Raw genomic sequence first — 13,236 nt, 5'->3', positions numbered from 1 at the left:
TTTCTTACAGTCCAGCAAAGATTCTTGAGCATGGCAGCCCAAAACCTGTGATCTCTGATGGAGAGAGGCTGCAAAAACCAGAACCTGCAGTGCGTAAGTACTAATTTTGTCATAGCCTTTCTGAGCCTAGGTTGTGTATTTTGGGATATACAGAAAGCTTAATTCTTAATCAGTTTAAAACTTTATTTTTCCTTTTACTCCTGCAACTTTTCTTTTCACTAGGTTATGCTAATCCTCCTCCACTCACAAGCTATGAGTATCCAGACTTGCCCATAGCCAAAAACAGACAGGAGGTAAGAGATTGACTTAGCTTGATGGTCCTGTAGTGCACTTTCATTATCCCGAGGTTCTGTTCGTCATTTTTACTGAAATTTTTTTTATGTCCCCAGGACACTTGAGCACTTAAGATTTTGCTGTTTGCTCAAGATGAACATTACAACAAAGTTATTTGATGCTGATGGACAGCAGCTAACTTCAAATTCCCTAGTCTATTATTATTTGTTGACTAATACAGAGTAGTGTGTGTGTGTGTGTTTTAGGAGATAATGCTGTCATTTAAGCTGGACTTTCTTCATGCAGATTATAAAGTCTAAAATTTAGGCCATAAATCAGCTTACCACATCCATCTGCCCAACAATTTCATAACTTTTTCTCCAAATTTCATTTGTTTTTTCGATGATATGGGTTAGTAGCTAAATGTCCTTCCTTTTTTTTTTTTTTATCAAATGCCTTTCTTTTTAACTGTCCACGTGTCCTTTTGTGTTTTTTATGTGTGTGTCTGTTTGCGGTTGTTTCCAGCTGATTTCCCTCATAGAAAACAACTCTGTAGTGATCATTCAAGGAGCCACAGGCAGTGGCAAGACCACCCAGCTGCCACAGTACATTCTGGACTATTACAATGAGAAAAATGCCTCATGCAACATTGTAGTCACCCAACCACGTAAAATTGGAGCCACCAGTATTGCTCGATGGGTTGCCAAACAGCGGAAGTGTACCCTGGGTAGTCTGGTGGGATATCAGGTTGGTGCAGTATTAGGATAGAATGTGATTTTCTTAAACTGCATACACTGCTCTTCGATCATGTAGCAGTAGTAGAAAACCAAGATACAATGACCCATATTGATTCAAACTTTAGACAAAGAGCATTCATTATTATCTTTCTCACAACTTCAGAGTGTTTGCATGCATGTGTTAACAAGCTCTTGTATGCTTTGTTGCTAGGATGTCTGACTGTGTTGTGCAGAGCTTTGAAACTGTGTGTCTAATAATAACTGTTGTCTCCTCCGCTTGATGCAGACCTCTGGAGTTAAGGATGATGTCACTGACAGTGGGAGCAATGATAAATAGTCAGTTTTAGAAGGAGAAAAAATTCTTAGCTTATGCAACAGAAACTAAACATTATGGTATAATTTCCATTATAACATTAAAATAGGGGAGAGTTATATCTATATATTTGTTTAGCTGCAAGTTGGCAAAGCAAAAAGTGTAACATGGATACGCAATCGATTTTGTTGAGGTTCACTGATGTTTTCTCCAGTCAGAACCACAAATAGTCATTTTGGCATTGCAGACATCAGTTTTTAAAACCCTGTAAAAGTTTAAGCCTAAAGCTACAGCAGAGGAAGTGTACTTCCTCTGTGGCCTCTGCTGTTCCTTCCTGAGGCAGTAAAAAGTAATCTTGTTGTGTTTTTTGGAGCTCAATAAATCCAAGTAGTGCTATAATGCAGCAAAACAGTACAAAAACTTAAATTCTAAAGAAATCAAATTGCAGATGGTATAAAAAGATTATCTGCAAGTTGGTATTTGAAGATGACAGGATTTTTAAAGTTTCATCAGTTCATATAGAGCTTGGGTAAAAGGCATTCTTCTTTTTCTGCCCCATCGTCATGGAATACATTACAGATGGATTTGAGTCTCTCTCAATTGATTTTACTTGCAGACTTCGAAAGACATACAAACGTTTTTGTGAAATCATCACTGGGAAGTTGTTCTTGTCTTTGATATGACTGTGTACATTACACAAATTAAGCTGTTGTTTCTTTTATTGTTGTAATTTTAATGTTTGTCTGGAACAGGTCTCTCTTGTAAATGAGACATTGAGTCTCAATGGAACTACCTGTATAAATGAAGGTTAATAAAAGTAAGAAAAAACCTGAAAAAGCAAAAGACGAGAACAAATGGATGCCTTCCAGAGATTTTAGGCCCTGTCATGAAGGTGCCTTTATAGACTTTTCCAGTTAGCAAACAACAAATCAACTACGTTCCCTGTGGATTTTTATGAAAATGCAAATATGTATTTAATTGACAAGTTTGTGAATGCAACTCCTGTATATATTTGTTCAGATTGGCCTGGAGAAGATGGCAACTGAGCATACCCGACTAATCTACATGACTACAGGAGTGCTGCTGCAAAAACTGGTTCAGGCCAAGTCCCTCACTGAATTCTCCCACATTTTTGTGGATGAGGTGCATAAACCAGATGTCAAATTTTTCATGTTTATATGTTTCTCTGTTAGCTACTGCCAAAAAAAGGGGGAATTTGTGTTTATTTACTTTTTTTAGTTATTTTGGGGGAAGTACAAATATTAAATCTGATGACAGACAGGTGAAATAGTCAAAAAAAAGTACCTTACCACTTGGTCCCTGCAGTTAATTGCCTTGGACACTTGTGTCACTAGAATAAAGGGTGACTACAAATCAATATCAAGTTGTTCATAGTGCCAGAACATTTCTATTGTGATGAGAGTGGATTCTTCCAGGACAATGCCCCCCACCCATAGGGTGCAAGGGATGATTGAATGATTTGATAAGTATCAAAGTGATGTGGCCTCACAGCCTCCAAATCTAAATCAAGTTGAAAATTGTGTGAGACTTTGGACCAGCATGTTGGAGTGTTCTTCACTGGCGTTCAGTCCTAAAAATGATCAGACTTGGAGAGTAAATGCCAGTGTTCAGCTCTTGCAACAACTCTTCTTTGTCTTTGTCTACCATTTATAATACTTTAATCCAAAGTCATTTCTAGTTTTCTGCCACAAAAGGTACTGTTATAAGCTTAAGAATAATTTAATCCTATTATTTAATGAGTGATTCTTGAATGTTCAAAATGTAACCTTTTAACAACTCTGCGTTTGTCCAAGGTTCATGAGCGCACATCAGAAATGGACTTTCTCCTGCTAGTTTTGAGAAAACTCCTCCGTTCCAACTCTTACCACATCAAGGTAACTGTTGGGTCCGGCTAAAAAACTTCCTTCGTCTTCCTCATGCTTAGTCACTTGTACTCTCACTCACAAGAGTCTGTCTTTGTTTTAGATAATCCTTATGTCAGCCACCATTAACTGCAAGCAGTTTGCTGACTACTTTGCCACTCCTATTCGTGGCAAACTGAACCCAGCCTATGTGTTTGAAGTGGAAGGGGCATCCTATGCCACTGAAGATTTCTACCTGGATGACCTCCACCACCTGTCTCCGCATAGGGTAGGTAGTTGAGAGAGTAAATGGTTGCTGCTGGTACAGTTCTCTGCCTTGAAGCCAAATCTATTGTATCTGAATTTTGTGTCTGTTTTAGACTGAATCAGCACATCCAGGCGACCCATACATCACAGCAGATATGTACAGTCTTGCCATCAGTCTCATCCAGAGCTTTGATGAAATGGAGGGCAAAAATTCCAGGTAAGGCCAAAGTATTGTAACTTTTAGAACTGCTTGAACATGTAAATAGGCAAGGATTTAATTGTTTGTTAACTGAATATGCATACATGTATTTTTGTGTGAGCAGCAAGGCCGAGAAAGAGGGAGGCATGACTTTGTCAGAGAGAGGAAGTGTTTTGGTTTTCCTCCCTGGCATACATGAGATAAGCTACATGCAGGAGGCCTTGACCAAGCTGGTTCACAAAAGGTGAGCAAATGCATTTACCTGCTGAGAATTGTACACGTGATCAGAGTTGCTTAATGTAATGTCTACCATCACTGTACAGGTCATACTACAGGTTGTTTTCTGTTTCCTCAAACATACATGTGCCGCATAAGACAGATTGCCTCACTACATTTTGTTATTAAAGGATATACAAGTATGCAGTACTGTCAGTAAACTCCTTAACACAGACACACCACTGTCTACATACGACGCTGTGGGGTGCGACTACTATAATGGCAGGTTAGTGACTGTTGTTTGCTCCCAGAGGCTCGCTGCGGCTCACATAAATGTGCTCAAGCTGCAAGCAATGCGATGCATCTGCTTAGCAATACAACATTTTTTTTTTTGGCCATTTCTCTGTGGGTAACATGTTTAGTGAAAACTACATGGATAATTACTTATTTCAGCTGCCAGGGCAGTGCTCTTTCACCACAGCTTCACGGGCTAGCCAAAGAAACAACTGTGTTCAGCAACACCAGATTGTTGTCCCTTTAGTCAACTCGCAACAGGAATTCTGAACGAGGAGGGCATCTTTTGTCCAAGGGGATCCAACTGTTTGGAGATTTCACCTGCAGGACTTGGAACTGAGATAAGGTGGCTGAGATAAGGCTGATTTGTATCGTATATCTCAGTGCCTGCTGTTTTCGCCCTCTCATGATGCAAACGCGTCACTGTACATGCAAATGCTTCCACGCTTTCCTGCTTCTCAACCTGATCCTCCCTAGGGTTAGCCAGGCATACCCATGAAAGGAAAGAATGCTGCAGGCCTCCCTCTGAGCACCACTAAGACGATTTAGAATAAAAGGGCTTCCTCCTTGCTGTTTCAGCATGCAGTGTGGGGTTTACTGATAAACCTGCTGGACAGCACCTTCTGGTATGTTGTTTCATGAGGGGCTTGCATCATAAGCTCACAGACTGTAGACCACTGGTTCCATTAGAAGAGTTGTCTATCAATGCCCCCTCTCTCAAACCCTTTGAGCTTAGTGAAGTAGTGGGGCTGAAGTTTCTCTTACTTGTGCTTCCTGCTCTGCCGTTTGGACTAACCCAGTCAAGCAAGTTAGGGAGTTACAGTTCAATTCAATTCAGTTTTATTTATATAGCGCCAAATCACAACAAAAGTCGCCTCAAGGCGTTTTATATTGTACAGTAGATAAAGAGAAAAACCCAACAATCATATGACCCCCTATGAGCAAGCACTTTGGCGACAGTGGGAAGGAAAAACTCCCTTTTAACAGGAAGAAACCTCCAGCAGAACCAGGCTCAGGGAGGGGCGGCCATCTGCTGCGACCGGTTGGGGTGAGAGAAGGAAGACAGGATAAAAGACATGCTGTGGAAGAGAGACAGAGGTTAATAACAGATATGATTCAATGCAGAGAGGTCTGTTAACACATAGTGAGTGAGAAAGGTGACTGGAAAGGAAAAACTCAATGCATCATGGGAATCCCCCGGCAGCCTACATCTATTGCAGCATAACTAAGGGAGGATTCAGGGTCACCTGGTCCAGCCCTAACCATATGCTTTAGCAAAAAGGAAAGTTTTAAGCCTAATCTTGAAAGTAGAGATAGTGTCTGTCTCCTGAATCCAAACTGGAAGCTGGTTCCACAGAAGAGGGGCCTGAAAACTGAAGGCTCTGCCTCCCATTCTACTTTTAAATACTCTAGGAACAACAAGTAGGCCTGCAGTGCGAAAGCGAAGTGCTCTAATAGGACACACCTGAAAGGTCCATCAGGGCGCATGTGACCGGCAGTGAGTGAGAGCTTGGCATCCTAAGTTTTTAAGTTTTTTTTCTTTTCGTTTCTATTGCTGGCATGTGTTTTGATTGAAGGAAGTGACAGTTTTCTTACAAAGTGACACACGCTCCACAACAGTGAGAAGTTGGGTTATCATATAGCCCGACGGGCGGATTTCTACTGTGCTGGCTTGTTTCCGATGATGAAATCTATCTCAGCCCCGCCCGTCGGGTTATCATATAGCCCGACGGGCGGGGCTGAGATAGATTTTGGTCGCCCGACCGAAGATATCGCTAGCTCCGGGACGTCGGGCTAGCGATTTTGCGAGCCCTGCCGTGAGTCAGCTGAGGATTGTTTACTCCTGCGACAAGCTGTTACAACTTAATTTACCGTATGATGGTAAGGACCTCACCTCATGTATGCCGGATTATATACATAGACTCTCTAACAGAACAAGTGAGAAGAGGAAGAAGAAAAGAGGGAGACATGGAGGTGTAAATTTGCATCTGAGGAGGTCAGTCGGTTTACCCTGCCTTGGAAATGTTCAGTCTCTTAGGAACAAGCTGGATGAACTCCAGGGAAACGTCAGGTTCCAGAAAGACTTCAGGGACAGCTGTGTAATGGCTTTTTCCGAGACATGGCTGACAGAGCTGGACCAGGACACCGATTTTTCAATTGACGGTTTTGGAGCTCCTTTTCGCCGGGATCGGGATGCATGGGTAACAGGGAAATCCCAAGGAGGAGGAGTATGCTTGTAGCAACAAACGTTACTGTAGCGCTGTGACTGTTAGAGAGTGTATTTGTACACCAGATGTTGAACTTTTATCCGTGTCACTGCGCTCTTTTTTTTTTTTTTATCTCCCTCGTGAGTTTCCACAACTTTTTATTACCGTAGTTTACATTCACGCGAGGGCTCACCCCGCCTCAACCTGTAGTGCAGAAGCTGCAGACGCTCTCTCCTGATGCCCCAAACTTTATAATGGGGGACTTTAACCATGTCTCTCTTAAATCAACTTTGGGCAATCTGTATCAATATGTATCCTGTCCTACCAGACGGGATAAAATGTTGGACCTTTGTTACGGATCGGTGAAGAATGCTTATAAATCCCTCCCGCCTCCTCCTCTGGGATCTTCTGACCATAACTGTGTGCATCTTCTGCCCATATATAAAACTGTCTTAAGACGAGAGAAGACAAAGACTAAGGATGTTGACATATGGTCAGAAGAATCTGTGCTTACCTTGCAGGAATGTTTTAAGTGTACAGATTGGGAAGTTTTTATTCAGTCTTGTGGAGATGATCTTGACGCTTTGGTGGACGTTACTAACTCTTATGCAGACTTCCGACCGGTGGCACTGACGTCACATCTTATGAAGACTCTAGAGCGGCTCTTCCTCAACCTCCTCCGACCACAGGTACAACATGCCCAGGACCCACTACAGTTTGCATACAAGGCGGGTGTCGGAGTGGAGGATGCCATCCTGTACCTCCTACACAGAGCCCACTCACACCTGGATGGGGGAAAAGGCACGGTCAGGATCCTGTTTCTTGACTTTTCCAGTGCCTTTAATACCATCCGGCCCTGTATGCTTCAAGAAAAACTGAACAGGATGGAGGTGGACCCCTGCCTGGTGGCTTGGATCTCCGACTACCTCACCGACAGACCACAGTACGTCAGGCTGAAGGACATCACGTCTGACACAGTGGTCAGCAGCACAGGAGCACCACAGGGAACTGTGCTGTCCCCTCTTCTCTTCACCCTGTACACCTCTGACTTCTGCTACAACTCTGAATTATGCCACATTCAGAAGTTTGCAGACGACACAGCCATCATGGGGTGTATCTGGGATGATCAGGAAGAGGAGTACAGAAGTCTGGTGAGGAACTTTGTCGCATGGAGTCACACAAACCACCTGCAACTCAACACCTCAAAGACTAAGGAACTGGTTGTGGACTTCGGGAGGTCTAGAGCAGGTCCACTGCCGGTTCAGATAGAGGGGGAGGAGGTGGAGGTGGTCAACAAGTACAAGTACCTCGGGCTGTGGGTGGACAATAAACTGGACTGGTCATGCAACACAGAGCACCTGTATAAAAAAGCCCAAAGCCGACTGTACTTCCTCAGGAGGCTGAGGTCTTTTAACATCTGCAGGAAGCTCCTGAGGATGTTTTACCAGTCGGTGGTTGCTGGAGTACTTTTCTATGCTGTGGTGTGCTGGGGGAGCAGCACAGCAAAGAAGGACTCATCCAGGCTGGAGAAACTGATCAGGAGGGCTAGCTCTGTGGTCGGCATGAAGCTGGACACTCTGGTGACAGTGGCAGAGAAAAGGACATTAAAGAAACTGATGGACATTATGGACAATGCCAGGCATCCTCTGCACACGGCCATTAACAACCAGAAGAGTCTGTTCAGTGACAGGTTGCTTCTCCCAAAGACAAGAACTAACAGACTTAAAAACTCCTTTGTCCCACACGCCATCAAACTGTTTAACTCCTCTCTGGAGGGGAGAGGGAGGGGAAACAGGAGGACAAAGGAGGGAACAACTAAGCTGTAGTGCCTCTTCACCTCACTGTGCAATACCTTTTGTGCAATACTTTTGTAAATAGTCAACGGTGCAATAGACTCAATACTTGAAATGTGCAATTCACTTGTATTTTTATTTTTATTCCTATTTATTCTATTTATCCCCTTCGTATATTTTATTTATATTGTCTCTGTATTTATATATATGTGTGTGTGTATAACTCTGTAACTTCTGTCGGTGCTGTGCTTTTTTGGAAATCGAATTTCCCAGAGGAACCCACCCGAGGGATTAATAAAGTTCTATCTTATCTTATCTCTTATCTTCTCTTATTTTGTAAAGATATGATTATACCCCGTAAGCGCGTTAAAGTATACGCTAACAATAAGCCATGGGTCACTAAAAGCGTCAAATCCTGTTTAAGTAAAAAGAGACAGGCCTTTAAAGAGGGGGCTGTTACTGATTTTCAGACAGCCACCAAGGAACTGAAAATCGAGATCTTGAAAGCAAAACAGAGCTACAAAAACCTTCTTGAAAGCAAATTTGCTGCAAAAAATTTTGGGTCTGCCTGGACTTGTATGAAAACCATAGCAGGGTTTCAAAATCCCCAGAGCAGTAGTCAGGTCATTTTAGATGGTTTTAATCCAGACAGAGATTTTGCAAATGCTTTAAGTATGTTTTATGCTCGTTTTAGTTCTTCTGATTTTAGCGAGGATATTTTGGAACTGAAACAGAAACTGAGAGATACTCAGCACTTTATCATTGAACTCAGCGATGTCAAAAAGGCCTTTCATACAGTTAATGTGAACAATACCCATCCCTAGTGGTCGCTAGGGATGGGTATTGATAAGATTTTCACGATTCCGATTCTAGTTTTGATTCTGTTTAACGATTCGATTCTTTATCGATTCTCTTATCGATTCTTTTTAAAAAGGAGAACACTAAGGTCGATTAGCTTAGAACTTTGTTTTATATCTTCTCTTTGAACAAGATAGAAATTTAGGAGTAACATGGCCTTACAAACCCAACAGTGAGATCTTAAGAGATCCACAGCCTACGGCTCTTCAATGGGGTGTCACAGGGTCCCCAGGGAAAAAAATTGTAAATGTAAAATAATAAAATAAGCTAGCACGGGCGCCCACACAAACGCAAAGCAGGAGATGAAGCATCGCTGAATATGTTTCCAAACCAACTTCCTTCCAAGCCAAAGACTAGAAAATATGATGAAGCAAATCTTTTCTTTGGCTTCACCTGCACAAGTGCGGAGGTAGGTCTCCCTGCAGAATTGGTTTTCCCTTCATTGGGAGCAGCGCTGGGCTCTTCAAATCACGGACAAACAGTATCCCACATTCTTGATTTTTAGTTCACAAACACTTGTTGTAATGACCAACTACTAACTACTCCTGACATGTTGGAGATGTTAGCTCTTTATACAGTAAAGTTACAGCGGGATACAAATAATATCAGGCTGATCCTGCCACGATTTAATCCCCCGGTTCAAATCACGGACAAACAGTCTCCCACAGCTGTTTATGTTTTTGAACCCATTTTAAGATAAGATAAGATAAGATAACCTTTATTAGTCCCACACGTGGGAAATTTGTTTTGTCACAGCAGGAAGTGGACAGTGCAAAAGTTATGACGCAAAAATTAGAATACAATAAGAATAAATACAGTACACAGCTGTACAGAATAGAATAAAATAATATACTATATACAGTAGAATAAAATAGAATAAAAATATACAATAAGATAAAAATAGAATACGAATGCTATATACAACTGAGTAAAAATACAACGATGCCAGAAAAGATTATTGCACTTAGTATTATTGCACATGTGTGGATGTGTGTGTTTGTTCAGTTAAAGTCTTTGTTGTGGAGTCTGACAGCAGTGGGGAGGAAAGACCTGCGAAATCTCTCCGTCCCACACCGTGGGTGCCGCGGTCTCCCACTGAAGGAGCTGCTCAGTGCTGTCACAGTCTGCTGCATGGGGTGGGAGACGTTGTCCAACAGGGATGACAGCTTAGCCGCCGTTCTCCTGTCACTCACCACCTCCACTGGGTCCAGAGGGCATCCTAGAACAGAGCTGGCCCTTCGGATCACCCTGTTCAGTCTCTTCCTGTCCCCAGCAGAGATGCTGCCGCCCCAGCAGACCACGCCATAAAAGATAGCAGAAGCCACCACAGAGTCATAGAAGGTCTTCAGGAGTGGGCCCTCCACCCCAAACGACCTGAGTCTCCGCAGCAGGTACAGCCTGCTCTGCCCTTTCCTGTAGAGGGCGTCTGAGTTATGAGTCCAGTCCAGTCTGTTGTTCAGATGAACACCAAGGTACCTGTAGCTGTCCACAGCCTCAATGTCCATACCCTGGATGTTCAGTGGTTGCAGTGGAGAATGCTTGTGCCTGCGGAAGTCTACCACCAGTTCCTTGGTTTTACTGGCGTTGATCTGGAGGTAGTTCAGCTGGCACCAGTCCACAAAGTCTTGAGTCAGTCCTCTGTACTCCTTGTCGTCCCCATCAGTGATGAGGCCGACTATTGCAGAGTCATCAGAGAACTTCTGCAGGAAGCACTGGGTGGAATTGTGGGAGAAGTCTGCAGTGTAGATGGTGAAGAGGAACTGAGCCAGAACCGTTCCCTGTGGGGCCCCCGTACTGCAGACGACCCTGTCCGACACACAGCCCTGAGTCCTCACATACTGTGGTCGGTCGGTGAGGTAGTCCAAAATCCAGGTAGTGAGGTGATGGTCCACTCCAGAGTTCACCAGCTTGTCCTTCAGAACCGAGGGAAGAATAGTGTTGAAGGCACTGGAGAAATCAAAGAACATGATTCTCACAGTGCTTCCAGCGGTCTCCAGGTGAGCGAGGGATTTTGCACAGAGAGGCATTTTTTTTTTTTAAATGTATTGACAGCAATGTTGAATATTATTACACAGGAAAAAACAACTACACGTAAAATAATGACACCGTGACGCCTCTGCCTTTGTAAATGGAGGGACAGTAACTGCGTGTAAAACCTGAAGATAGTCAGATTAACAGTATTTTGTTTCTATCTGCCATTCTGCAATTCCTCTCATGTAAACAATAACGTGGCGCACAGCTGACGTGAAAAAAGGCACATACCTTTGACTTTGCGTGACGAACTCTGTATTCCTCGTCCACACGTAAACGCAAAAAAGGATTTTAAAAAATCTCAGTTTTCGGTGATTTGAAACGCTGTTTACGTGTGGACGAAACAGCTGCGTTTTCAAAAATACCCGTGTAGGTGCGGACGTAGCGTAAAAGAGTTAGTAGTTTATTTTATTACTACCTGCAGATTACTTGTATTTGCTTAATTGTTCACTAAATGTTTGAGGTGTGAAATAAACCGCAATTGAGCAAAATATGGGTGTGTGGTTGGAGGATGTGTTAGTGCGTACATGTGTGTGTGCGCGAACATTTTTCTGTAAAACAAAGGGGGGCCCAGCGAAAAAAGTTTGGGAACCACTGCTCTAAGGGGTAAATTTCAGCTTCTTTCCTCGGGACGAAGGTTTCTATTTCCGAGATGCAGGACAAAGCGTTATGAAAATAGCTTTGTCCCCGTTGCTGTCACTGATTTAAATAAGAACTGTTTTTGTTTTTGATTCGAAATATTAAATTACTTTATATGTGCTACAGTGAGGTTTATATCTTTATTAGGTATGTGTGTTTTTTAAGGGATGCCAAATGCTATCATTTTTCTGTAAAGCAAATTTACCTTGCCTATGGGTATAAATAAAGTTACCTTGACCTTCTGAGCTTTGTTCAGAGGTATGTCGGTCCAGAATATTTGTGCAGCAGCAAACTAAGCTATGCCACACATGTTTGTGCATTTTCGCAGGCTGGATGCTGCACAGTCATCTCTGGCTCAGGGTTGACACAATCTGGGAGTAGGTTGTATCTCCCATAGTGAAACACAAAGTGAAGATGCACAATGAACGTGATACACAGTGGTAGAAAGTATCCAATCTCTGTAGATAGTGGGGAAGGTGCAGAAGTAGCAGATCAGTAAAGGTAAATGAGTAGTACTTTAACATTAAGTTCAAACTGAGCATGCTGCTTTTTTCAGATTGCAGGTTTATCCTCTTCACTCCTCAGTGACACTGGAGGAGCAGAACGGCGTGTTCCTCTTTCCTGTTCCTGGATACAGGAAGGTAAAAGCTGTTGATCGTAACTTTTTGCATGTGCTGTCCGTACCTGCTATACCAATTATCTTCTAATCCTCACAGGTGATCCTTTCCACCAACATTGCAGAGAGTTCAGTGACTGTTCCAGATGTCAAATATGGTGGGTTTTTTCAGTTTTAAATTTTTAAAAATTTGACTTCATCTATTGTCACTCTTCTTTCATCATTTATTTACAAGAAACTGAGAATTAAGGCATACAGATATCAATAATGTTGTAAGGAAAAAAGGAAGTTAAATAAGACAGAAAATAAGAGCAAGATACAAGAAATAATTCCCAAGTAGCAGTCCCACCTGCACCTACTACCAGACAAAGGCCATATCAAAATTAATGGTCGTGTCGCTGCCAACATCAGAGAGAACAATACAATTAGTAAGGTAAACAACAATGAATAAATATAGAAAAACAAATAACTGCACTATGTCATCTCCTAAAATTTGACAACATGTGTTAGTTAATGTTTATTTCCATATTACATGAATTAGGTCGCTTTGTCTGTCTTGCACCTAGAGCAAAGATTTGCGTTGAATCATTTCTCCTATGGTGCTCTGGTGTAAAATAGTTGATGTAAAAAATATTCAGCTTATGTGAAAAGGTTTTTGCTCAATGTGATTTCCACTCATGACTTACAAGAGAACTGCCCACATCGTGCTCCCATGTGGTTTTAAGTGGTTTGTTCTCTGAGATCTATTTATGTATTTATTTTAAGTTAATTTGTATTAGCATTTTTTTTTAATGACAGTTATTGACTTCTGCCTGGTTCGCCAATTGGTGTGTGACCCGGATACCCATTACGAGTCTCTGCATCTCACCTGGGCCTCCAAAACCAGCTGCAACCAACGCAGAGGTACGACCATTTTAGACCTTTTAAGTGC

At 42.4% G+C, this 13,236-nt stretch overlaps 1 protein-coding gene across 1 annotated transcript in view; it reads left to right on the top strand.

Annotated features, from left to right (window-relative positions):
- The window catches only part of tdrd9 (tudor domain containing 9), a 41,115-nt gene that overhangs the window by 9,095 nt on the left and 18,784 nt on the right, over positions 1-13,236 (top strand). Inside the window, exons 2-12 of the mRNA XM_004540572.3 lie at positions 11-93; positions 223-293; positions 799-1,020; positions 2,344-2,466; positions 3,138-3,218; positions 3,310-3,474; positions 3,566-3,669; positions 3,776-3,895; positions 12,246-12,330; positions 12,406-12,463; positions 13,104-13,208. Coding sequence (XP_004540629.3) covers positions 11-93; positions 223-293; positions 799-1,020; positions 2,344-2,466; positions 3,138-3,218; positions 3,310-3,474; positions 3,566-3,669; positions 3,776-3,895; positions 12,246-12,330; positions 12,406-12,463; positions 13,104-13,208 — 1,217 coding nt within the window. The remainder of the gene's footprint in view (positions 1-10; positions 94-222; positions 294-798; positions 1,021-2,343; positions 2,467-3,137; positions 3,219-3,309; positions 3,475-3,565; positions 3,670-3,775; positions 3,896-12,245; positions 12,331-12,405; positions 12,464-13,103; positions 13,209-13,236) is intronic.

The sequence above is a fragment of the Maylandia zebra genome, linkage group LG19 (genome assembly GCF_041146795.1).
Source record: "Maylandia zebra isolate NMK-2024a linkage group LG19, Mzebra_GT3a, whole genome shotgun sequence".
In the NCBI taxonomy this organism is placed as follows: domain Eukaryota; kingdom Metazoa; phylum Chordata; class Actinopteri; order Cichliformes; family Cichlidae; genus Maylandia; species Maylandia zebra.
Note: the sequence above shows the minus strand (reverse complement) of the source record. Positions and strands in the feature narration are given on the sequence as shown.